The 27,277-nt window shown below is 46.6% G+C and overlaps 1 protein-coding gene across 1 annotated transcript in view; it reads left to right on the forward strand.

The window, feature by feature from the left end:
• Positions 1-13,086: 13,086 nt before the first annotated feature.
• The window catches only part of ITPKB (inositol-trisphosphate 3-kinase B), a 110,659-nt gene continuing 96,468 nt past the window's right edge, over positions 13,087-27,277 (forward strand). Inside the window, exons 1-2 of the mRNA XM_074949158.1 lie at positions 13,087-13,485; positions 16,103-18,151. Of these exons, the coding sequence (XP_074805259.1) occupies positions 16,277-18,151 (1,875 nt within the window). The 5' untranslated portion in view covers positions 13,087-13,485; positions 16,103-16,276. The remainder of the gene's footprint in view (positions 13,486-16,102; positions 18,152-27,277) is intronic.

Below are 27,277 nucleotides of genomic sequence, written 5' to 3' on the forward strand. Positions count from 1 at the left end.
TGCTGGTTTCTTTTGTCTTACCATTTTCTTCCCCTAAGTAGTTTGTCTCTCACATTCCAGGGTAAGTTTATTTGATTTGACATTCTGAAACGGCATCACAGAGATGTGGCCGCTAACATACGTATATGCAAAGAAGGATGTTCTGAGGTAGAAAAATCCTGGAATTAAACCAATAAGATTCTGTAGAAATTACTGCAAAAACCTATGGAATTTTAAGGAAATTACGGGGTTGAGCCTACAAGATGTTGAGCACTCTGGTCCTGATCCAGCAAATTGTGCACTTACGCATGTGCTCACTTTTAACCATCCAGTAATCCCACTGAAGCCAATAGGTCTGCCCATGTGCTTAAAGTTAAGCACATGCTTAAGTGCTTTGCTGGATCAAAGTCAGAGTGCTGACGCAGGCTCCTGGGGCTCAGCCTGCAGGTTATTAAATTGCAGTGTAGTCATTCAGGTTTGCTCCAGCCCGAGCCTGAATGTGTACATTGCAATTGTATAACCCCGCAGCCTGAGCCCCATGAACCCAAGTCAGATGACCCAGGCCAGCCCCTGCGGTGCCACGGTCTCCTGCACAGATCAGAGTGTAGGGCTGGGCCTGGGGCCAGAGTTTGTTTTGCTTTTAAGAAAACTGGATGACAAATTTTAAAATCTCTTTCACGCTTCATCAGCTCTGCTGTTTACTTTTTGAGGGGGGGTGTCTTTTTTTCACTCTTCCGCTTAGGCAGGGAAAATGGGCTGGTCAGTCCCACTTTCTGTTTAGTCAGTTTCACTTTGGGAGTTGTCTGCCCAGTGGATTTTTCACACCCCGGAGAGATGTAGGTATGCGGATTGTAAGTTTTCAATGTAGACCTGCCATCATTCTGTGTGTAACCTTGGGCTAGGTACTTCAACTCTCTTTGCCTTAAGTGTCTTTATCTGTAGAATGGGACTAATAGACTCACCATTGTAAAATGCTTTGAGTTCCTTGGATGAAATATGCCAGTGACTGTAAATTCAGAGTATTATTAGTAAGCCGTTCATCTTCTTGTAGACACAGCTGTTCCTTAACAGGGAAGGCTGTCTGCTATCATTACCTGAACTGTGAAATGGAAAAACTGTCTAACCAATGGAAACTAATTTGAATTGGACAGACTACCTAGTGGCTTGTATGTAAATCCTCACTCCTCTTCTTGAATAGCACAGATGAAAAAAGAAAAGTGTGGAAAAAAATGCTTCCTGGCTAGTGTCAGCAAACAGTGTGAGAGTTGAGTCTGAATTTAATTCTGAGATCAGTCACAAAGTGAGATTTTGCAACAGTGTTTAACCCAGAGGTGGCTGCATTTCAGAGATCAAGGAAATGGTACCTATACAATATATAGGACCTTATCCAAAGCCCATTGCAATCCATGGGCGTCTTTCCTTTGACTTAAATGGGCTGTGGATGAAGCCCAGGATTTGTTTAATTTGACATTTGTGAAGCATTTTGGGATCCACAGTTTCTATATAAATGCCACATAGCTGGCCAAAGTCATCCATGGTATGGCATTATTCATTTCAGTGGAATTACACCAGGGACTGATTTGGGCCATTAATTTCAAATAGTTTTGTTTATGTTAAGTGCCATCAGAATGAATTAGAGGTCTAGCACACTCATTTCGTATACCACCATAACTCAGGTCAGTGTGTTGCTCAATGCTGGTGCCCCACCAAATCACGCATTCTGCTCGATTGTTGGACATGTCAGAGCAGGAGGAGTGGTATTTGGCTTTGCTCTCCTCAGACGTCAGACAAATACTGTGCTGTGGGATTTCTTTACTGACCAGACAGTTACTACATGGAACAGAGAATCAACCAAAGCAAGTGTGTCTGGCATTCAACAACAGCTCTGATTTAATGGACAAGATAAAAGATTTCTGGCTGATGAGGAGAATGGCATTTGTTTAAATTTTAGGGACTAGATCTCCTGGGTTCCTTCTAGTGGAATAGATTTTTCCTGTTGACCCCAGTATGAAATGGATTAATTAGATCTGTACGGGGCTATTACAGCCTCATCCCAATTATTGTAATAACTTAATTACACTTACTAATTGAAAAAGTTTCAATAACTGTTAATGTTTAGGTTTATTAGGGTAAAATATTTCACTGTAATCCCATCCCTCTGTAACGGTTTGGAAAATTGAGTGCTGTGATAACTAATCTATTTTGGTTTGCATGTAACCAAGTGATATTTTATCCCAAAAGATCCCGTTAGGTTTATTTTGTTGGTATTTTGTACCTAAATTTAAAATGTTTGAAAGTTAGGAAAAATAAAACCAACTGAATTTTTCCAAAATTATCCCATCAGACTTCTTAAAAAAATATCAAAGGCACCTTTCCTCATTGAGGATGACAGGTTTAACCTATTAAACCAGATGGAGGGTTTCTAGCTCATCCATTGTTGAGACAGGGTTTGGGGAAAAAATTAAGAAACTCCTCACAAAGTGCTAATCTCATCCTACCTTTTCCAAGATACCCTTTCAGACAAATGCCTGGGCTGACTGACCCCTCCTTTGAAAAAAGGCCTTTCTGTCATGAGATCAGGGATGAAAAATTGGGCTTAGTTTTGGTGAAGTTAGCATAGGGGTTAAACATCAGGTTTATTATGGAAAGCTAGTTGTACCACTGACCCTAGACACCTCCCATCTTGTGATATCAGGAGAGACCCAACTTGTAGACAATTGCCAGGCAAATGCAGCCAACTAATGTGTATCTGTTAGTGCCTCTTTCCTGTCATGAGTACAAAGGGCATCATAACTGTCTTCCTAAAATGGCTAAAATGTGATCCACTGAAACACTGTCCTGTTTCCACATAGATGGAACTGCTGCCTTTAAATAATCAATCTCCATTGATCTTCATTCTTTTTGGCTTCTAAATAGTAAATAATCTTTAGCGACAACTCCAGTCCAGTACAAGAGCAACAGTTTCTGGGACAGATTCTGATGTCAGTTATACTGGTCTCAGAGCAGAAGAATTCCATTGTCTCCAAATTTCCCTTGACGTAACTGAAGATCTGGTCCCTCTGTGTGATGCAGTGGCAAACTTGTGTGCAACATTTGCTCATTTGGAGGGACACTCCCTCTTTTGCAATAAACATTAAGGCTGTTTTTAAAGTCTGAGGAAGACTTCTGAAGTGTTTGTATCAATGAGACACTTCAAGTCTCAGTCATTATTTTTATTTACATCTCCCATCATTTTAGATTCTCACAGAGAGCTCTGCAAATACATGCCTCTGGTAAGAATGCAAAGTTAGTACTTGTTTCCAGTTGTTATTGTGCCTTCAAGAAACTTCTGGGTACCATAAGCCGGGACAACATGATGTGGAAAAAGCACCCTTACCCTGGCTACTTTTATAATTGTCCCAGGCCATTACTAATTACTGAGTATGGACTACCCTGTTAATGGTTGGCACCATTTCTAACCTGTACCCATCCCATTTTTTGACTTAAACTTAGGTTCTGAACCTTGTGGTTCTTAAAGTTCCCCTAACCCTAAGCTCTGCCTGGGTTTTATGTACAGTCTGCTATGCTCTTCCTACAGATCTCCTTTCCAAACAATACAAATGGCGGGTAATTTCCTGGTGACAATCCCCGATTATAACTCAAATGCCACCTCTTTTACTGATTACTGTACATCTTTGTTCAGCCCCATCCACCCCATTTGCAACATGTACCAAGAGCTGTAAAGTAAACTTTCTCCTAATGACAGATGTGGCGGGGAGGGGAAGTAATTCGTTATTCCAACATTTTGTTCTTTTGGGGAAATGTCAAATACATAAAACAGAAGGAAACAAGATTTCTTCATAAAGTGGACTCAATGTCCACTCCAAGAATTACTCAGCGGAGGCATGCAGAAATTTGGGCACATGGCTGGGGAGTGGATCCCAGTTCTGATTCAATATGTCTGCCAACAACCCCCTCCCAAAAGACGGGTGTCTCAGAACATTGGTGGTCTCTGCTATCAAAATTGACTTTTCCGAGGCATTTCTATGGCTCCTTTTAGCTAAGTCTCTCACTCTGCTTGGGGTTTGGAGGGGGAAGGGTCAGTGTTGGCTGGTATATGTTGTTCTGTCCTCCTCTTTGGCCTGTATGGGATCAAGCTGCCCTCACCCTCACGAGTGATCTGTGCATAATCTCTCCTTGCTTGCTCTCAGTAAGCAGATCCAACATTTCTCTGGAGCTGCACAATCTGGGTAGTGTGGGAGGTGTTATTAGTGAAAGGAGAAAATGTCATGAAATTGGCAAAACCCAAATCCTTTGTCAAATGAAACTCTTGTGTCATTAATCTGTGGTGCTCTGTCCAGGTCTCCCTCTCCTGTTTCTGAGGAGCCTGACCTTAAGAACAGAACCTCACTTGGCTGTGGGTGGAGATTAAAGGGCCGACGTTTAAAACTGGTCTTGGGTTCTATGGCTGTGGGCGCAAGTCTCAGCATTTGCAAATCAATCCCTCTGCCACCTCCTGGAGGCACCTGCAGATCAGGGTATGGGAATGGCAGCATTTGTGCCAGCTGTAATAATGGAGCAGTCAGCTGGCAAAGGGGCCTTTTGGGACCAAAGGATTCTGTCCCACCTTGGCAATGAGAGTGGGGGCAGAGTAGCCCCTATCGCTCACCCAGTCTCCCCCTCCACAAGCACTATATATGGGGTGGGGGTCACACTGAGCTCCATCCAGTCTCCCCTTCCCCTTCACCAGACAGCCCAAGTGAGTCTCCTGTTGTCCCCAGGCAGCAGAACCCCCCACATTTCCTGCATGCAAGATTGTGGGGATCCAGATCCATGGAGGCACAATCAGAAGGGGTGCAAAGAGCTTATTTGCATGAACTTGCAACCACAGAATGGCTGAACATCTGCTTCACAGCCTTCACTGAACCAGCTTGAGTGTCCTCTGAGTTAGCAGGAGAGATTCCCCTACATGACAATAAAGGAGAACCAACTGACTGGCCTCAGGATTTGGCCCAATACTAATGCAGCAGCATATAGACTCCAGAGAGCCAAATTCTGCCCGGCTCACTATCACAACTCTCATGGACATTAAAGGGAATCACACTGCGGTGGCGGAGGAGAATCTGGTCCAGATGAAGGGGTGTGTCAGGAAGAGAGCAAAGGATAAAGGCAGAGCAAAGAATGAAGAAAGCACAAGAATTCTGCTGTGGGATCAGGAACCAAACTTCTCCTCCCCCCATCCAGGTTTTTGTATTGTTCTCTAACGGCAAACCCCACTCCAATCTTCCCTGGAGTTCTCCAAGAGGTGCCAGAGAAGTAATTCCCACCCTGCAGGAGCGAGGCAGAAATAAGTTTAGTGTTTCAGAGCCCAATAGGTCTAATCTGACCACCTGCTTCGAGTCTGATTCAGCAGGCTGTGGAAATGGGTAGCTAATGTTTACTCCTGGGCCAGAGCTTCACCTTTGCTGGTTGTAATTACTCTCTAGACATTTCGGTTCAAGCAGCTCATTATTATGATCTGCCCAGAATGTAAAAACTTCTTTGCATCTTTAAAAGGAAAAATAAATAATCATGCAGCATTTGCTGAAGCAGGGAAGCAAAATTGCACCATGGGCCAGATTCATCCCCGGTGAAAAGCCATTGACTTCAGTGAGAATTGTGGGTGCGCCACATCCCTGAAAATTTGGCTACTTATTTAGGTGCCTACCTTTAGGGAGCTAGATTTGAAAATTTTGGCCTAAACCAGGGGTGGCCAACCTGAGCCTGAGAAGGAGCCAGAATTTACCAATGTACATTGCCAAAGAGCCACAGTAATATGTCAGCAGCCCTGCATCAGCTCCTCCCTGCTCCCAGCCCCCACCCCACCACTCCCAGCACCTCCCGCCCACCGGCAGCCCCGCGATCAGCGCCTCCCCTTCCCCCGCCCCTGTGCCTCCCGATCAGCTGGTTTGGCCCCCTTGCCTCCCGATCAGCTGGTTTGTGGTGTGCAGGAGGCTCGGAGGAGGGTGTGGGAAGGGGTGGAGTGGGGGCAGGACCTGTGGCAGAGCCAGGGGTTGAGCAGTGAGCACCCCCTGGCAGATTGGAAAGTTGGTGCCTGTAGATCCAGCCCCAGAGTGCTGCTCCGGAGCCACAGGTTGGCCACCCCTGGCCTAAACGATTTGCCTAAAGGCACAGCGTTAGTCAGCGGTCGAGCTGGGAATCTAACTCTAGCTCTAACTCCCAGTCCCATGCTAAACGCTACAATAAGCACTCCACCTTCTCAAAATGAGCCGAATCTTGTGAATCTGCAGCACTGGGTTGGAAATCTCATGAGAGGAGCGCCCTCTAGAGATTGCCAGCCCTTCCAATTCTAGAGGAGGGTGGAAATATGTGCAGGTGTGTGCACCTGTGTGTGTGTGTGTGAACACACGCACAGGCTCCCACTCTAACACGCCCCCTGGTAGTGGAGCAAGGGGTAGAACATATGAATGTGTTCATACTGTGATGGTGTGTTTACACTGTGACCATGTGTTTACTCAGACTAGGCGCGTATGCACGTGTGCATGTCTGTGTGAATGTACACGCTGAGTGAGTGTTTGCTCAGGGTGAGAGCTTCTGTGCACTCCCATCCCATATTTGACTGCATGTGTACATGTGCATAAGTGTGTGTGTGTGTGTGTGTGTAAGGCAGTCGCGGTTCTCTTCTTGTCTGTCAGGGAGGGAGGCCACACCCTCTTACTGCAATGGTCCTAGAGCGACTCTGTTCAGGGAGGAATTAGCTGACCATTCATAGGCCCAAGCCTGCCGTCCAGGCTGGGCAGCAATTGGGTCTGTGAGCCGCTGGCCCTCAGCCAGAGCGGGGCAGCACACAGTTAACGCTTGTGGCCCGCAGTCGGGCAGGATAGCAGTAAGTCTATAGGCCCGGAGCCATCAATAAGGGTGGAACCATAATCAGTTAAGGGCTCTGGCCTGCAGTCAGGCAGAGCAACACAGCAGTCTAGGGGGGGATTAGCTCTCTGGCGGGAGACGGGGAGAGCTAGAAAAACCATCTGGAGTCCTAGCTCGGGTGAGTGTCAGACCAATGCAGGCCTCCTGGCCTAAAGGTGGGGAGGCTGCCACCCCCAGGGGTGGGGCGGCAAGGGGAAGGGGGACGCAGGCCCACCCGCTCCATTGCATCCCAGCCCAAGGCCCTAACAGCGGCAGAGTGGTCCACCACTGGGTCGGCGGGGAAAACTGGCCGCAACACGCTGGTCAACCTGCAGTCAGTAACGTGGCCGAACCCTATTCGGCTTCCATGGGCTCCTTCCTACATTCCCAGTCAGGGGGTTCAGGGGTTGTCGTCGGTCTTGCTCGGGTAAATGGCTAGTGGCAGCCCCAACAGTGCCTCGGTGTCCCCGGTGTCTGGCAGCTCTGGCAGTCCCTCTGGGTCTCTGGCACTGTAGCAGCCTCCGTCAGGTCCGGGCTCCAGGAGTGGGAGAGAGATGTCCTGCTCCTCTGGCAGCTCTGCCCCAACTGAGCGGGAGGGCCTGCCTTTTATATTTCCAGTTCCTGCCCCACTCCTCTGCTTCTGGCAGGGTGGCTGCGGGTGTCCCAGTTCCTCCCACCAACGGGTGGTTGCGGTTCTCTCCCCGTCCGTGAGGGAGGGAGACCACGCCCCCTCGCTACAGGGTGTATATGTTATTATTTTCATAGAGGTTTTGCCCATCTCTGGTTTTTCAGGGAAAAGCAGTGACCTTCCCTGCTTGAACGAGAATATGGATTTCACTCGAGCTGGGGAAGATGTTCTTGCGTGAGCCAATTGCTTTTACATTTAAGGACTGGTGGTTTTCATGAGTGCTGTAGTCCAAGCTGTCTTTCAGGATCAGAGGTCCGTTGGCCTTTGCAATTTGTTGCTTGGCAAAGAGAAGCACCGTATACAGAAAAAAATACACTGCTGTCCAGCAACCTCATTTAAGGATATTTTCTTAGCTTTATTACCTTAGTTTTCAAAATTATTAATAATCACCCATGAGCTGCCAGTTTATTAAAATCTGCTGTGCAGAGTCAAATCTGGACATTTTTCCTTTCACCGACGCAAAAGAGTGTGAGGAATAGCTGTTCTTTTTAGGGTGCGTACTTTATTACAAATATTTTGGTAAATCCTTAAAATGTATTATGCCACAGACCCTCAGATGTATGTAACAATAGATTCCCACATGGATTCTTGGTGCTTTATTTTTAATTACATGCATTAAATGTCCATCTCCCACTGTGGGATCTAAAATTATAAACCAAATCTTCCTAAATTCTTCCCCCTCCCCCTTTTTCTTTCTCTCCAAAAGGAGAGGCCATGCATTACAGAGAATGGAAACTTTGACAACATTTCCTGTGATTTCCTGTTCAGCTCATCCCTAAAAAGGTACTGTGGATTATCTCAGCCATGTCATGTAAGATAGATCCATCATATTTCACAAAAACAGAGAGAGCAATCAAGCCAGCTGGGGTGAAAAAAACCTCACATGACATGTTGCAGACTCTTAAAAAAAAACAGCTTGCCTTTTTCCTGCCATAATAAGAATTATCTAAAACAAATGCAAAGCTGTCCAATTATGGTTACATGGTCACAGTCCAATGGAATAATTGTGACCGATGAACAGGAAAAACCTTTCCAGACACTGAAATAGTATTTGAACAGTTGGCGTTTTGAACCCTCTTCCAGGCACTTTTGTACAACATTCGTAGCTTTAGAAATAATGAATGAGATATATTCCATTTGCATCCTTTTTTTAATAACATAAAAAATATGCATGGTTTATTGTGTTTTTGTAATGCTCTTTGGAAGGCCTGTGCAAGAAAGAAAACCTTAATGCTGACTCATAGGACACACCATAGATATACAGCTGTATACGTTATTATTAATAGTAAGTAGGAACTATGGGTCAACTTGCTAATCTATTGCAGAACAGTAAAATGCGTTTATGACTCACACACATACTACAGACCTAGGCCTGATTGTTTTCTCACATTAGGCTAAATAAGGAACAACTCTACAGAACTCAATGGAATTACACGAGCCTAAAACCAGTGTGTCTTCACAATCACACACACATTTTAGTATGTTACCTAATGAAACAATGAAGGTACCCTCTGCATGAATGTGTTGCGCCCAACAGAACAGTAATGTCTCAGATCTCTGATGGGTGCCTAAGCCTAGCGCAGAATTTCTTTTACCCTGTCTCTCTGCATGTGTGTGTCTATGCATAATTTCTGTTCCTTAGCTCTTGTATAATACCTTCCAAACAGAACTATCAAAGCACTTGAGTTCTTTCAGAGTCCGCCAACCCCCGCTACAAGAGTTAGAACGCGTCATCCAGCCCCATGCTCTTAGAATACTACTACTACTTTGCACATAGCTTGTTTCATCGAGGGATCTCACAGTACGCGACAAACATCAAGTGATACAGATGTGGAGTAGGTCTGTTGATTTCTGTGGAATTACTCCACATTTATTTACATACTCATATTTCCTATTGGTATACAACTGGTCTTTCTGCTGGGAAGAATCAATAAAATATCTGCCACTGGGAGGCTGTAAACACCATTCATAGTTGCAGAGATAGCTAAACAGTGACAAGCACACCTGTTTTGAAAATTCATTTTTAATACACAGTGAAAACTTTCTTAAGCAACCACTCAAGAGACTGACAGAGAGAGGTTATTTAACAGAGATGGATCTTGTAACAAAAGTGGGCCAGAATTCCATTAGGAATGAGGATACTTTGGGATTGTTATTATTATTAGATAGGATGATATATAAATAGACGGGGGGGAGGGTTGTATCAGTTTTGCTGACCTTTTCAGTATACTCTTCTTTAGAACCTATGTATAATTCACTGATCGCTGCACTGTACATAAAAAATACTACATTATCATTAACTTTGAGAATCATGAAGTTTCTCTTCCTAAAATATTCCCATCCTCTGTCAGTGGGAGTCTTTTATACACCTTCAGTTCTATGGCCTGCTTTCATTATTTGTCTCCACTCTGCTTCCTGAATATATAGGTCTGGGGTCTGCAAATCTTTCTTCAGGTGAGTAGTCCTGTTAATTTCAATGGCAATGTTCCATGTGAATAAGGACTATTTGCATGGGTAATGGTTTGTAGGTTCAGGTGCTTGTATGTTATCCTCTCAGTCCATTCAGTGTCTCCCCTGCAGTACAATGCTTTTATTTTGAAGCAGGGGGTATAAACTTAGATGTGAAGGATTTGGACCCCGGTCCTACTTCCACTGAAGTAGGTTTGCCACTGACTTAGGCTTTTTGTGGTTGTTTAAGAATTTTACTTTTACTATATTTAGACTGCAAGCTCCTTGGAACAGAGAATGTCTTTTTATTCTGTGTTTGTGCAGCACCAAGCACAATAGGATTTTGGTCCATGCCTGGGGCTCCTATGTATTACAGTAATAAAATAATAAAATAATAATAATAGAACTGATCATCCATCTTATGAAAGAAATATTATTCCCCCCCCCCCTTCATGTTTTTACATAGCAAGAATATGACTCCATAGGACCAAAGAGTCTACCTTTGTGACCTGGTTAGATTTGTGATTGCCACTAAGTCTAACTGATGTACACCATAGGCCTATCTTCTGCAGATTACTTGATGGGAAAACTAGTGCACTGAACTTTATCTGCTCTTCATTATATAATGATGGCCCCTATGTGATTCCAGGGCTAGAAACTATAATTTCCTTGCCTTATCTAAACATCACGAAAAGGGATTTGTTGCTAAGAGGCTTTTTTCTTTTCTTTAAATTTTTATTAACCACTCCCTGTATGATTAAAAGAGTGATGTATATGATGTATATATTCAGAAGAAATTTAAATCTGGAGGTCAGATTTTCTGACTCTTTAAAATAATATTACAGTACTCTTAGGCTGTCTACATTGGGGATTTTTGTATAAATGTAGCTGCACTAATGCAAACTCACAGTGTAGATGTGCTGCATGGGTGCAAAATGGGGCTTGCACTCATGTGACTTACCCTGGTAACTTATCCTGGGGTAGGTCACACAGAGGCAAGCCACAATTTGCACCAGGGCAGTGGGTCTACATTAGAGCTTTCTACTAGTGTAGGTACACTAATGTGGTTACATTTGTGCAAAATCCTTAGTCTAAATAAGCCCTAAGTAATAGTCTAAAATATGCACACACAGCTGTATGGCTACATAGCAACACACATGTGAACATGCCATTGTAGAATACTTCCGATTTTTTTAAGGGGAACACTTACAAATCTTCATGCATTTCTGAATGTATGATGAAGATCAAATTTTCCACATACACACACACACACATTGCATAGACTGGGAGACACGAATGGTCAGACCTGCAAACTCTTACACAGGAGTAACTTTACTCACATTGAACTCAATGTATCTGCTTATGTGAGTAGTGTTACTCATATGCTTAAGTCCTTGGAAGACTAGGCCCCTCTGAGCTCAGACACTGCAGAAAAAGTTGCTCTTTTTGTGGAAAGATTCTAATACTCTTTTTTCCTGCACAGAGCGCTAAATAAGATTTCTTGAAATAGAAAAACAAAAATGTGCTCACTCTGTCTATCTGTGTGTCTATGAGATTGGCAATCCACACCTCCTTCTGCAGGTTCAAAGAACTTTCTGCCCCTGTTCACTCCAGAGGCTATGTCTTTACTGCAAAAACGAGGTATGGTTTTACATCGAGATAGCTATCTCAGTATAAAATCCTAGCAGAGACAAGACATGGGTTGTTTTTACCTCAGTGTAGCTAGTTGAGGTCAACCCTATAACCACCAGCCGGCGTTATCTTAGCTACACAAGGGTAAAAACTGCAGTGCCTTGCCTCCCTTACGGATTTTATATTGAGATAGCTAATTTGAGATGGCTATCTTGATTTTAAATATCACCCCTTTTCACAGCCAAGAGCCCGTTCTTGCTGCGAAATGGGAGTTGTGCTTAAGCCCTGCAGGAGCTGTGTGGGATAGCTGTATCACATATCTCCCATCAGGAACAATCCTTTCTGGGGGAGGGATAGCTCAGTGGTTTGAGCAGTGGCCTGCTAAACCCAGGGTTGTGAGTTCAACCCTTGAGGGGGACATTCAGGGATGGGGGCAAAAATTGGGGATTGGTCCTACTTTGAGCAGGGGGTTGGACTAGATGGCCTCCTGAGGTCCCTTCCAACCCTGATATTCTATGATTCTATATTCTATGGCCTCCTGAGGTCCCTTCCAACCCTGATATTCCATGATTCCTTTTAGACCCACATTTAGGATGCAATCCTACAGAAATACAGGGGGCAGATCCTAAGCTAAGTGAAGTTACTGCAGAGCTATGATAGTTTACATCAGCTGAGGATCTACCCTAAGGATTCTGATTCTCCATTGCCCTGAGTCTTTAGTCATTTCCACCGGGGCAAAGTAGGTACCCCATTGGAAAGGTAGTGGTTTGCACCCTCTTTGTACGGATGCAAATAACCAACAAGGGGCAGGGGAGCATCCAGTCCAAGTCACATCCTCACTTTGGGAGAAATGTACCCCTGTGCTGAAGGACACTACAACACAACCCTAGGCACCACTTAAGGCTCCAAAACAGGATGTAGGTAGGTCTGAAATGGCCTTAAACACACTGGCCCTCTGCACAGAGGTGCATTTAACCCTCCAAGTACTGGCATTAGAATCCTGAAAGCTACGGTTATAAAATATGCTACTTAGGTTAGAGAATTAATTTGAACCCACCTTGATCTGAAGCTTCTTACAATATTACTATTTCTGGTATCTATCCCAGGACTGCCTCCTGAGCTTTGGAAGCTCAGCAGGGTGTGTATTAGATGCAAACAGCAGCCCATGTGCGGGTTAGGCAATGACCCAGGGATCTTCTTTGTGAAAAGGGAACTGAAGTTGAGGGTTTAAAATAGTGCAGCAAGTGATATACATAGCAAGATCAAGCTGAGGTTGGAAAATGGATCGTGTATCTTTAACCCACAGAAGTAGAAACCTTTTTTTTTTTTGCTAGTTAACAATGGAAACTTTTTTTTTAAGTGTTTCCCTCCCGCGGTCCTGACGAGCAATAGAAAGGAAAGGAAAAAAAAAAAAAAAGAAGAAGAAAAAAATGAAACTTGTTCCGCTGAGTTCAACCCCAGACAGGCTCACAACTTCCTTCCTGCCTTCCTACTCCCCGCCCCTCCTCGCTCGCCCGCTCGCTCGCTCGCTTTTAATCGCACATTGAACAAACATTCAAGAAACTGCAAAGCTGAAAGGGACAAGGCTGATCGCGCGGTTGGCGGGGAAAGGATCATCAATTAGCAAAACAACAGACCGGTGAAGGCAAGCCCCCACGAGTCAACAAAAAAGAAACTAGCCCATTTTTTAAAACCCCTCTCCTATAGAATATAGACGGCTACATTTTAAAATCCTGATCTGGATGAGGAAATGATTTCTGGAGCATTTTGTGTGTGTCTCAGTTCCTGCGGGTGTTTCAAGGGGATGTGAACTAACAGGACTGTGAAGTCTGCATGAGTCCCTGATCTACCAGGTAAGGGTGGACTGTTTAATTCGATTTTTTCCCCTCGGCTTTCTCTCGATTAAGCGGATTTTTCTTTATCTGGGAAGAACAGCAAGGCAGGGGGGTTGGATCATGGAAAAAAAAAAGTCGCACACGTTTCACAATGTTTCTCAAACGTGCCTCCATGCAAATGCCATTTCAAGCCGCCTTCTCCACTCTTTAGTGAGTAACTGTAGTATTTTCACCCCCTGGCATTAGCTCGTGCATTATGCTGCAGGCAGGAGCAAAATACCTGCCTTTTCGGGCAAGCGGAGCGGTAGCAGCAAATGCCTGTTTGAAAAGATGGTGGTGGCAAAAGGCTGTTAGATCATTTTCTGTGAAACCTGTGAAGTGGTCGTTCTGAAAACAATTTACAAGAAAAATACAAATAGGCTCGTGTGCGCTCCGGAGCTCTCTGCAGGGAGGGGAAAGCAAGCTGTCAGCAAAACTACTCAGCCGTCCGCCTTACAGTGCATCTCCGGCCAGGAGTTGAGTATGAAAGGCTCTCGGTTTGCTCTCCCACTGCATAGCAGGATAGGCGCGTTCAAATGTATTTCTCCTGAACGCTCCAAGAGAGATGGGCATGTACACACACACGACATCTGCACACACCTGGACACTCACCCGTTTGCACATTGTCACAACATGAGCCAGTGCGAGCAGCAGGCTGTAATTCTAGAGATGCATAGGCACCTGTGTACCCCGCTGTACACGCACACCGCTGCAAATTATACCCCGGAGCGAATAGATGCCTTTTAATTAATATTAATACGCAAGACAAAGGCATTTAACAGATAGAGTCACAAGGACACACAGAAATATACATGGACATACAGTTGCACACAGTACATTTACATCTACAGCTTGTGTATGCACACGTGCATATAAATAAACATTGACACTTACACACAACACACTCATGTATTTCTTTCATACATAGAATTCAAATGCTCCAAAGGGAAAAGAAGGCCGTAATTCTAGCTATACATACAAACATACATGTACAAAGAGACGCACCGAGCTAATATAAACAGATGAAGACACATGGACAGAGGGTCACCCACGCAGGAAGAATCACATACACACAAAAGCACACAGAGCTGCAGCACACGCTCATCCAGATGTCTATACAGGGAACACTATGATTCTATGATTCTAACACAAACTAGACACGCATGCCCAAGAGTATATGTAAGACTAATTCAAGAGATGCATACACAATCTTAAACCACACAGTGCGGACAGACACAGGGTAAACACATCTAGATCTAACATACATGAAACTGCACAAAGCCATGCAAATGCACACAAACACAGAGAGCCAACAGCAGACAGATGGATCCATAGTAAACAAAACCACACAAAGGCATATAGACCTATCCACACTTACACTGAAAAGAAAGGTTGCAGAGTAGCAGCCGTGTTAGTCTGTATTCGCAAAAAGAAAAGGAGGACTTGTGGCACCTTAGAGACTAACCAATTTATTTGAGCATAAGCTTTCGTGATGCATCCGATGAAGTGAGCTGTAGCTCAGGAAAGCTTATGCTCAAATAAATTGGTTAGTCTCTAAGGTGCCACAAGTACTCCTTTTCTTTTTACTGAAAAGAAACACATTCTCTAAGGAGAACCTAATTTGATCTTCATGTCATACGGGGACAGACATATACACACATACCCACAGCATAGACAAAGGCACACCAGTACTTACGCATATTTAAGCCAAAATCTTTTAGTCAAAACTTGAAAATTGTTATTTAGAAATTCTATTGTGGTGCTGTATGGGAGTTGTAGTTTGAGTGCTTCATGCCCCCATTCTCTTCTATAGGCTGGGCTCCTTGGCCAGGCTGCGCCTCTCGTGAGACACAATAGTTTGCCCACTTGCTGAGCCAGCCCATCCTGAGAGATGTAGTGTGGCTGGAGAGGGAGCCAAGAGGAGATAGGAGCCACGAGGCAGGTGAACTACAAGAAGTGTGTGTTTTTAACAAAAAGTTGAATTTTTCCACAGAAAGCAGACATTTCTGTGAAAGATTTTGTTTAGTTGAAGTTCCAGTTTTCCATTGAAAATCAGTTTTGACAGAAGAATTTTGATCAGCTAATGTGAATAGATGTAGCATACACACAAATGCAGATAACACATGCACAAGGCAGTAGAAATACACAGGCAGAAGTTGTACAGAGTCAGCCAGAAACCCCTCCAAACAATGAAGTAGACAGGAACAGATGTAACCAGATGAAGAGACATACAAATACACACCTGAAGTAGTATACATAGGTATATTTGGCATACTCCATGCCTTGCAGAGAGACACACCTAACATACACAAACCTACAGATATGCACAGGGACTGAGTAAATAGACACACGTGGAGATACAATCAGATAGAGTGAGACACACATACACAGTAAGTGGATTCAGGCCCTGAGGCATACACACACACAGAGGCAGTAGATATATATGTACATAATCGACTCCTAGCACACGGAGGGCCACAGCAAAGCAAACCACAGTCACTTACCCTTTGCTCATGGGCCGAGTCTGTGCCTTGTCCCATGCCCATAGCGCTGTTGCTCCTGGCTCCAGGCTCATGACTCTCTCTCTCCTCTCCAGCTGATTTGTTTATGGAGCTTTGGGCAAGGGCCAGGCCAGCTCCTCTGCCCCCCTGCGGCTTCCCAGGCGATGGTGCTGCCCCCGGCCCAGGGAGGACCCCGGCTGCCCGGCAGAGGCTGACCCAGGAGGAGAAGGAGGAGGCGGCTTCCCCCGCGAGCGCCCGGGCTCAGTACTATGGCTGTGTACTGCTATGCGCTCAATAGCCTGGTGATGATGAATAGCAGCAACGAGGTGAAGAGCGGCGGTAGCCGGAGCAAGACGCCTCCCCCCTTGGGGCAGGTGCTGCAAGTCCCGGAGCGGCACGGCACCTGCTGCCCGCTGGCCACGCTCAGCCCGGGCGCTGGGAGCCCCAGCTGCCCCCGGAGGAGCTCGGCCTTGCTCTTCCCCCCGGGGGAGCAGCCGCCGCCAGAGGAGCCGGGGAGCGCCGGGACTCCCGGGGGCAGCAGGCTGCCCAGCAGCCCGAGCTGGCTGGGAAGGGAAGAGCTGGCGCGGCCCCGCCAGCGGGAGCTGCAGAACGTGCAGGTGACCCAGAGAGTGGGGCTCTTCGAGGCGCACATCCAGGCGCACAGCTCCGCCACTCTGCACCTCAAGAGCCCGCGGCTGGGCAGGAGATCGCCGTCCCCCATCCCGCCCCGCCGCAGCCGGCCCCCCGGCGGAGCCCCACAGGAAGCGCCCAGGAAGGAGGAGGAGGACAAGGACCCGAGAAGCCCCTTTCCCTTGACGGAGGTGGAGAGGGGGATTTGGGGCCGCGTAGCGCAGGATCTAGGAGAGATGGAGAGGGGGCATGAGCCCACCAGAGCGCAGGTTTCCGGAGAGACGGAGAGGGGGGGTGGGCTCTGTGGAGCGCAGATTGCCAGGGAGATGGAGAGGGGGAGCAACCCTCTTGGAGCACGTTGTACAGAGGAGATGGAGAGGGGCGGTGGGGTGCCCAGGGCGCTGGGAGCGGAGGAGACGGAAAAGAGGAGCGGGTCCTGCGAACAGGAGGGACCGGAGGAGAGGGGGAAGTGGAGAGGATCCTGCCAACAGGAGGGACCAGAGGAGAGGGGGAAGTGGAGCGGGTCCTCTAGGGCACAGAACTCAGAAGTGATGGAGAGGGGGAGCAGTGGAGCGCAGAACTCAGAAGTGATGGAGAGGGGGAGCAGTGGAGCGCAGAACTCAGAAGTGATGGAGAGGGGGAGCAGTGGAGCGCAGAACTCAGAAGTGATGGAGAGCAGGAAGAGGGTTCACACAGCGCAGGGCTCGGAAGAATTGGAGAGGAGGAGGGAGTCCAGTGGAGTGCAGAGCTCAGGGGTGTTGGAGCCAGGAGCTGGGACCCGCAGCATGCAGGGCTCTGGGATGATGGAGCCAGGAGTTGGGACCCACAGCACGCAGGGCTCTGGGATGATGGAGCCAGGAGTTGGGACCCACAGCGTGCAGGGCTCTGGGATGATGGAGCCAGGAGTTGGGACCCACAGCGCGCAGGGCTCAGGGATCATGGAGCAGAACAGAGTGTCCCTAGAAACTCAGGGTTCTGCATCAACAGAGGAGGGGAGTGAGAACTGTGGATCAAGGGGCTCAGACACTTCAGCCGCCCCGGAGCAAGGGACGGGTGAAGAGCAGCATTGCCCCCCGAGGACTGGCTGCTGGGGGGAGCTCGGGAGTCTGCTGGTCTGGGCTGGCTCTGCGGAGGAGCTGCACCCAGTGCCTGGGAGCTCCTTGGGAGCAGTGGATCAAGCCTGTGCCCGGCTGCAGCAGGACCACTCTGGAGACCATCCGCTGCTGGTGACAGTGGCATCCACAGAACAAAAGGGGAAACCCCTGGGGGAGGGCTGCTGCGGAAGCAGCATCCCTGCTGTCATCATTACTGACCTAGGGGGTCAGGAGGAGGAGGCCGGGGAGAGCCCCCAAGTGAACATGCCCATCAGGAAGCTGTCTTCCTCTTCGGCTTCTTCCACTGGTTTCTCCTCATCCTGGGAAGAGTCTGAGGAGGACATCTCCAGCGACCCTGAGCGCACCTTGGATCAGGCCCCGCCCTTCCTGCAGACCCTGGACCAGCACAAACCCAGAGTGGTAAGTCCAGCCCAAAGCAGCTTCCCCGGGGTTGTGGTCCCCAGTGTTGTCCCTCTAGTACTGGTACCCGAGACTCCACCATGGCTCCTTCTCTCAATGCTGGGCCTGGGACCAGGGCCAGCCTCCCTAACCGTAGCCCACCCACTAGCTTCTCCTGCGTCCTCGCTCCCCCATCCTGGAACTTGGCTGCTCACCATGCCAGACTGCGTTAGACTGTGGACAGTAAATGACAGGCAGGGCCCACTGACTGGGGTAGCTGAGGTCTGGTAAATGGATACTGGTGCCCCAGATCCTTTGGGAACCACTCTTCCAATGCATCATCACCCTGGCAATTATAGTAAAAGACCTGCCAGTTGCCCTTCTTTATCTCAACTGGGGTGCTGCCTCATTAGCCATCATCATTAACCACAAAGCCTGTGTGCTTATTAAACTCTGATGAAAGACAAAGCCAGAGTCAAACCCTTTCTGTTCTGGCTGAGATTATATTGATTGGTAGGTGTTCAGAAGATGCTTGCAGTCATTTAAGAGAAACTTTCTCTTTCCCTCTCTCTCTCTGTCTCTCTCTCACACACACACTCACACACACACAAAACCCATCACTGGTAACAGTATGCTGATGGTCATCAACTGCTTTTAGGAGAGATCTTGCACAACCCAATGGAATGCCCAATCCTGTAGTACTTAGGCAAAACTCCTAACCAAGGACTGCAAGCCTGGTTGCAGAGAATTTACATAGAACTATTTATTATTCTTTTAATTTCAGACTATGATGTGGTTCTTCTCACCGGCACCAGTTTTACACTAGTGTAACTTAAATGGCTTTTGAGGAGTTTGCCCTGATTCACTTGCACATTTCCTCTTCAGAATTTCTATCTATCTATTTATCTATCTATCCATCCTGCTGCCCACCAATGTGGCATTTGCACACCTTTCACGTAAAGTGAATAGCAATAATGAAATCTCTAATACATTTCATGGACTCTCTGGCATGTCTCCATTTTTGGAGTAAAAACTTTGCTCAGAGTAGCATTTAACATTTGTTATTAATTTATTTTATATATTTATTTGAGGTTGGTTTATTTTGGGGTTTATTTGGTTGGTTTGGGGTTGCTTGGGGTTTTTTGGGTAAGGGGGAGGTGCGAGTGTTGTGAGTGTCATTCTTGTGAGGGTGGAAAGGCCTTTTCAAAGAGGAAGGTTTTGCAGCATTTCCTAAAGATGCTCTGGATTCACCTGATCTTCTCTAAAAGATTGTTGGATCCTCTGGACAAAGCATGCTTTTTCCTTAACTCTCACATGCTTCGCCCTGAGCTTTGTGAGGTGAATTGTCCCAGAGAAGCAATGTCACAGTGTTTCAGAGATCGAAATTCAGTCTGTAATGTAGCTGGGACTTGATCCACTAATTGCTTTAACATTTAGGACCAAAGCCTTTAAACTGTCAAATCCTGAAAGCACCCACAACTCTCATTAACTCTAATGGGAGATGTGAGGGCTCTCTAACTCTAATGCGAGAACTGGAGCATCCCTCATGATTCGGTCCATTATGTTTAAACAGCCTTAGGCACATGGTGGTGAAACTCCTGTTGACGGCAGTGGTATGAGTACAGTAGAACATAAACTGAATAGAAGGATCAAGCCCCCGAAAAAAGGATACTATGTGGTTTGTGAGCAACTATCAGGCTGAAACATAAATGAAAAACACCTTTTTTTGGCTGCCTTTTTCTTCTCATAGCAAGGATCCAGGCCCAATTTGTGGAGGGCAGAGAAGCAGCTGGGCAGAAACACTGCTGGCAAATGCTGTAGCTCTTAATGTTTTCAAATAGTTCGACATATTTAGATCCTTTAATCACTCTCTGGGCTCCTTGTTTTGTGATATTCCTCTAGCTGACAAATTTTTGTTCTGTGCATATTAGTTTTAGTAATCATTGTCCATCACTGACAACTGTGATCAGCAATAAGTCCTGCTGAACCTGTGCTGCAGACAGTTGAGTGCTAGGGTGAACGGGACAAAACCAGCTTCCTTGAGTCTCAAAACTAATTTCTGTGCAAAGGTGGCAAAAAAAGCTTTGTTTCATCCTTACTTGTGGACAAGTGATTTTCTAAGCTGTTTCAGCAGGACTCACTGCTGACAATGGGCCTGATTCAAAGCTTTTTGAAGTCAATGGAAAGACCCCTATTGACTTCAGCGGACTTTGGTCAGGCCCAGTGGTCTAGCAGTGAGTTTGCTAGCATAGGTAAGATTAATTTGTATTATCAAAGGGTCAGATTCTGATCTAAATCTGGTGGAACACCAGAGTAACTCGATTGACTTCAGTGGGATTACTCCACTCTAAGTGAGACCAGAATCTGACCCAAAGAGTCTCCTGAAAATCTGGGGGAGGTTAGCCAGCATTTCTTTTTGCTTGGCTAATCCCCATAATAGTTGCTGGGTTGCAGCCTCTGTGGGTATTCCCTACTATTGCATGAAGTTCCACTGTGGCTTTGATCTCCTGCTTTGCCGTTTATAGTGAACTTCTCACCAGGGTTATGAGCAAATGTCTGGTAATCCGGTGTTGTTTTGTGCAGATCCTTGATTAACTAAACATGCCCAACCCCCAACTCTGTGTTCTCACTGCGAACATTTGAGAATCCATAATGACAACAGAAGAGGGCTACTTGAATGGTCTCTGGTTGTACACACATTTGTTTTCATGGGTTTACCAATTTCTATTTGACAAAGTGTAACTGTCTGGAAATGAAATATACAGCGAAGGAACATGCATAAGGAATTCCGACTATAGATGATACTAACATTTTCTGACAAGATAAACCCTGGTGGCCAAATCCTCAGTTGATGTAAATCAGTTGAGCTCATCAGTGGCATTGTGTTGAATTATACCAGCTGGGCCTGAGTATGTGCATCTGCAATTAGTGATATTTGTGTGGGTGGGAAAGGTTACAGCACCTGAAAAGGAGGTAGCAATGAGCAACCGGAAAGTGGTTCTCACTGGAGGTATGTTCGGGCGTTGTATGCTTCATGCTGGGTGTTTACAGATTCAGTAAACAACAGGCTCACTTCTGCCCTTCCTTTCTGGAGTCTATCTGGCTAGAAAAGCTATCTGGGATGTCCGGCTGTCTATTGTTGTTCCTCTTTGTGTTCTTTGTATGGTGGGGCAGGCAACTTCCTTCAGCTGGACTTCAGAACTCATCCTGTGTTGATGTTGCAGATATGCTGCTGTCTAAGTGTATTTTGCAATCTCCACTATCAGGCCAGCTAATCAGACAATAATCCTGCGAATGATTGGGAACATTAAGTTGTTTAGCATGAAGAATGTGGATAGGTTCTGGTCCTTTAGAGACATGACACATTTAGGAACGATATTTTCTGTATAACTCTATAGTTAGGTACCTCCACAGATCTCCCTACCACTCCCCACCACCCCTCCCCGCCCAGCCCAGCCCAGCCCAACTGATGAGGAGAGACCTACCTCTCCTGTTCCAGTCTACTCAGTAAACTGCCTGTCTGTAAAATGCATTGGGGCCCTGCAGGATGAATGGTGTTAGAGAAGACTGAGATAGAAAATATTATTAAGGAGTGTGTTAGTGATTCTCAGTGAAATGACAATAAGCAAATTAGACCTTTTTTTATAGTAACTCCTCCCAAGGTTTAAATAAAGTGTAAACTGTGCGCGAGTTTCAGGCACTGTGGTTTTTACTGGGCTGCAGATAGTTGCTTGGGGGAAACCCCACCCCCATTTGTGCCAGCTTGCAAGGCTTGAAAGGCAGCAGAGTGATTGCACTTCTTAAGCAATGTAGGAGGAAGAGCCTGTCCAGGGGAATCTGAAACCCAGTGTGCTCCAGAGTAGTGCTCCACAGAGTTTCTGGGCCGGCAGTGCGACTGTGGGCAGGCTGGGGAAGGAGAGGGAGTGTGGCCAGTGGGTCCACATGACCTGCAATCCAGCTGCTACTCCAGTCTGGGGATTGTCTAGCAGCCACCCTATAGACATGCCAGTGCTTTGCATATTGGGAAGGATTCCTTTCTTTTGTCACATAGGCTCTTTGCTTAGGAGGTGGGGAGAGGGGCTTACTATCCCAGCAGCTGTGCCCATTCAACTCCCATTGGAGACAATGCAGCTGCACAGATACAGCAGAGTGGATGATCAGGCCCCTGCAGAGGATTTCACCCTCATTAGGCACCTGATCCTCCTGTCACTGGGTAGATGTAACTCCCATTGCCTTCAGTGGAGAATATGGCCCTGCACGTGTTTCTTTCCGACAGGAGCCCTATTCTCCTGCCACAGGATCTGAGTAACTCCTGCTGCAGTCAGTGGAATTACTCATGTCTTGTAGCAGGTGACCTGGCCCCCTGCAGCTGGTTAATTCTCCACTCTGACTCTTAAGCAAAAGATTGCTGCAAAGTGTTATTGCTCACTATCTGATCACTATGGTGAGTCGCTGCTATCCAAGCAAAATCCTTGATTCCTCAATAACTCAGCAGCCAAAGAGAAGCAACGCTTAGTTTGTCAGAACATCCTTTAACTATTTCCCTTAAGAAAACAAAGGCTTTAAACCCCCCCACCCTCGGAAAAAGTAGCATAAGATGCCCTTAAGCCAGAGGTGGGCAAACTACGGCCCGCGGGCCACATCGGGACCGTCCTGTCTGGTTCCTGAGCTCCTGGCCCGGGAGGCTAGTCCCCGGCCCCTCCCCTGCTGTTCCCCCTCCTCTGCAGCCTCAGCTCACTGCTTCGCTGGCGCAGTGCTCTGGGCAGTGGGGCTGCGAGCTCCTGGGGCAGCACAGCTGCAGAGCCTGGCCTGACCCGGTGCTCTGTGCTGTGCGGCGTGGCTGCCTGTCCTGGTGCAGCCGCGCCGCCAGCCACCAGTGCTCCAGACAGCGCGGTAAGGGGGTTGGGGGGGAGGTTGGATAAGAGGGCAGGGGAGTTCGGGGGGGTAGTCAGGGGGCGGGGCTGTGGATAGGGTCAGGGTGGTCAGAGGGTGGGGAACAGGTGATTGAATGGGAGCAGGGGTCCCGGGGGGCAGTCAGGAAGGAGAGGAGTGGTTGGATGGGGCAGCAGGGGGCAGTCAGGGGACAGGGAGTAGGGGGGGTAGATGGGGCAGGGGTTCCAGGGGGGGCAGTCAGGAAGGAGGGGGGTTGGATGGGGTAGCAGGGGCAGTTAGGGGTGGGGTGACCAGGGGCGGTCAAGGAGAAGGGGTGGTTGGATGGGGCGGGGGGTCTGGGGGAGGTCAGGGGACAGAGGGCAGGGGTCCCCAGGGGGCCGTCAGGGAATGGGAGGGTTGGAAGGGGCAGAAGTCCTGGGGGGGCTGTCAGTGGGTGGGGGCCGGGCCATGCCTGGCTGTTTGGGGAGGCACAGCCTCCCTTAACCGGCCCTCCGTACAATTTCAGAAACCCGATGCGGCCCTCAGGCCAAAAAGTTTGCCCACCCCTGCCTTAATTAAGCATTCTTCTTCCTAGCCTTCCCCGGCACTAGTGCAGAAACTGAGGGACTCTGAACCCTGAAGTGTTGCAATCACAAAACTTGCAGCATGTTCCAGAACTCTGGCTCTCTCAACAAGCATCGTGTAATCGCCACTGGCCTAGAAGTATGGAGTTTCCATTAACGTGAGCTAAATAGTGAGAGCTTTTGGAAAGTGCATATGTGATTACTGCAGCAAGGGGAATATATTTATTTGTGTGCCTGACTGGCAGTGACTGTAAAATATTTCTGACATGAGACAATGTAGCTGTGCCAAGCTCCAGCCAGGCACCAGGCAGACCCCTTGCCTTCTCTCTAGGGTGTTCCAAAGCATTGTCTGACAGCAGCACTCCTGATTTGCTCCCATAAAATAAATCAATCAAATTCCATGTTTTCATTCCCATCCGATATGTCATTTTAATGAGGAAGTAGCTGTGTAATAGCAAGTATTTCCTCACAGGGCTTGCTGGGGATGATGCTATGCAGAGCCCCCTGCCACACGGTTCCCATCTGGCCTTGTTCTCTCACCCTGCATACCCCCAAATGCATTGTGGTGCGGTGGAGGCGCTTCTATAAGAAGGTGGATGATACCATTTTGGCTCCCTTCTCTTCAGCAGTTTTTGAGCGAATGGAGGAGGATTTTTACTGCATTCACCCCCTCCATGTCCTATAGCATAGGGATTTTATGGCACATATTACACCCTTTTATTATAGGCATGTGTTTACCAGCACATTCATTCACTCTGGTGGTTTTGAGCAATTCCAGGCTGAAAACATTCATAAAAGAAAGCTGGGGAGGTTTCCGAGATCTCTTTATTTGGGATTCGAATTCTGTGTTGCACAGTTTTGTGACCCCTGGTGCCCGAAGGATGATTAGGAACCAGCTTTTCAAAACAGTCCACTCATTTTGGGTGCCCAGCTTGACACACTGCAGGCCAGCCACCCACATATCCCACTGATGCCTGTTGGAGTTGTAGGTACCTAGCATCTGTGAAATGACTCAGATTGGATACCCCAACATTTAAGCTCACTAAATTTGTGGAGACTTTTCACAGTTTTGTCTACATCTTTACAGAACCATAAAGTGATTAAAAACAACCAAACTGCAGCCAGGACCTGTGTCATGTTTTCTATGTTATTTCTATAACAAGTTAGAACAGATTTACATGAAAAGATAACATGAGCTCAGCACTCACTTTCAATCATTGCGTGGCACTTCTTGAGTATGTTGGCACCTATTTCTGGTATTAAAGCTCACTTCAGCTAAGATTAGTCGTGTACGATAATTAGAGCTCACTTTTTATCCATACCAGTAAGTGAACTGGTTATTACTGAATAACTGAAGTTATTCTCATCTGTTTTTATTAGATGGAACCCAGCTAAAGCTTCCTAAGAAATATGTAAATATTTAATAAACACTGCAAAAATAAAATATGGGTGACATTTTCAGAAGTGCCTGAGTGACTTAGGAACCTAATTCCCATTTTCAAAAGTGATCTAAACACTTAGGAAACTAAGCTCTATTGATTTTTAGTGAGATTTAGGCTCATAAGTGCCTAAGTCATTTTTGAAAATAGCACTAGGTGCTTTTGAAAATTGTACCCTATGCCAGCCAAATTATGTAAAAGCACAAATAGACTTTTCTCTCCACAGCCTGCACAGTGGCTACGAGTAATTCAAGAAGCTACTTAAGTATTATGTCCATGAGCTTCAAATGTGGGTGCCTACAATTAGGTTCTTAAATCTCTATTTAGGCAACTAAATAAGTAGCCTGATTTTCAATAGTGCTGAGCACCCAGCAACTCCTATTGGCTTCAACTGTCCTGCGGGTATTCAGAAACTCTGAAAATTAGGCTCCCAGTGTCAAGTTGGGCACCATAAATGGAGGCACCCCAAATTAGTTTTGAATATGTAGATCCCAACTTCTGTGTACCTTTTCCCTTCTACAATATGTGTTTGACACTATTTACCTAGCACACAGGGCTGCAGTGTGACTTTAATGGATGTTTGCAAAGCTCTTTGAGATCCTCAGACAAAAGGCTCTAGAAAAGTGCAAGGTACGATTACTGGTGAGCACCAGTGCTTTCTGTCCTCATGTAGTTTTTTGTAGATGTGCACAATTAAAATCTGAAACATCTGAATGTTGTTCAGACTCATGTTATCATTCTTCCTCCGGCTACAAAGGTTATTTTCGATGCTATCATACATTTCTGTTATGAAAGAAAAGAAGATTTTATAGTAAAAACATTTTTTATTATTACACAGGGAAGAGGAGACAGTCTACTAAAGAAACATTCAGTCCTTTCTTTCAGATCTAAGACTTGTTGCTGATCAAAACACAGAGATGATTTTGGGAGAAGTAGGGGGAGGGATAGCTCAGTGGTTTGAGCATTAGCTTGCTAAACCTAGGGTTGTGAGTTCAATCCTTGAGGGGGCCATTTAGGGATCTGGGGCAAAAATTGGGGCTTGGTCTTGTTTTCAGCAAGCGGGTTGGACTAGATGATCTCCTGAGGTCCCTTCCAACCCTGAGATTCTATGTCTGTACTTGCTGCTTAAAATTTCTTTCTTGTAAATAGTATAGGAGTCTGAGTCTGAGGAGCACTACAGAATGGGAACGGCATTAACAATCAATACGATTGGACTTTAAGCAATGGGAAAGCATCCCTTATCTCCCAGAAAAGACAAACACAGTCTCTGGAGTTGGATTTGAAGTACACTTTTAGCTGCTCCCTGCCCTTGAGGTCTGATTTTCAGAAGTGTTGAGCACCTATGATTGCCATTGGGTGAAGTCCTGGCCCCACTGAAGCCAATAGAAGTTTTGCCCAGGATTTCACCCCTCGACTTCTGCTGGAGTAGTGGGTGCTCTGCACTTCTTGAAACCAGGCCCTTAGATGTTACCAAACACACTGGGCCTTATCCGGCAGTCCTTACTGAAGGAAAACTCCCATCAGCCTGAGTGGGTGTGCTTGGCCTGCATAAAAGACTGGCCTACCAGACCCAACAATAACAGGAGTAGCTTGTTGTCAGGACTGCAAAGACCATGTGGCAGCTCTGACTCTCTCACCTTTGCATGGTGTCAGTAATGGGGCAGGTTTTATTAATGGAGTTGTGCAGAGCGGAAGTCAACACAGGATTTGGCCCAGCATCTTCACCTGCCTTAGTAAGCATGAGCTTGCCCCGTCAGCCCCCTCACTTGGCCGTTTTCCTGAGAATTCAGATTCAGAAAACCTGAACTGTTTGTCCTGCCCTTTGTCCTTGCTTAGACAATGCATATGCAGGAAGACATAACAGAACCAAGTAACACGCTTCCCCCCCTGAACTGTTAAAGAGGCACTTGGATACCATGGCAAAGGGGTCGATGCCCACACCAAAAAAGAGACAAGATCAAGGTACTGTGGGAGGAGTCTCCCTCCATTAGGTGGCCAGAGGAGAATTCCCCCATTGCAAGGAGAGTATAGGACAATCATAGTTGTCTTACAAGGTCCATCCCACAAGCCCTGGCATGGGGGCTTATTGTGAGTGGGATGGGTTTTACTGGGGTGTCCATTTGGAACCCTATATGGAAACTATAATGTAGTTTCTATCACTGGCAGTTTATATTTAACACACTGTAGAGTGATCAGACCTGAAGCTGTGTGCCGGAGGAGGGGGGAGACAGGCTGACTTTCCCAGTGATCTG

The sequence above is a fragment of the Natator depressus genome, chromosome 3 (assembly GCF_965152275.1).
Source record: "Natator depressus isolate rNatDep1 chromosome 3, rNatDep2.hap1, whole genome shotgun sequence".
Taxonomy (NCBI): Eukaryota; Metazoa; Chordata; order Testudines; family Cheloniidae; genus Natator; species Natator depressus.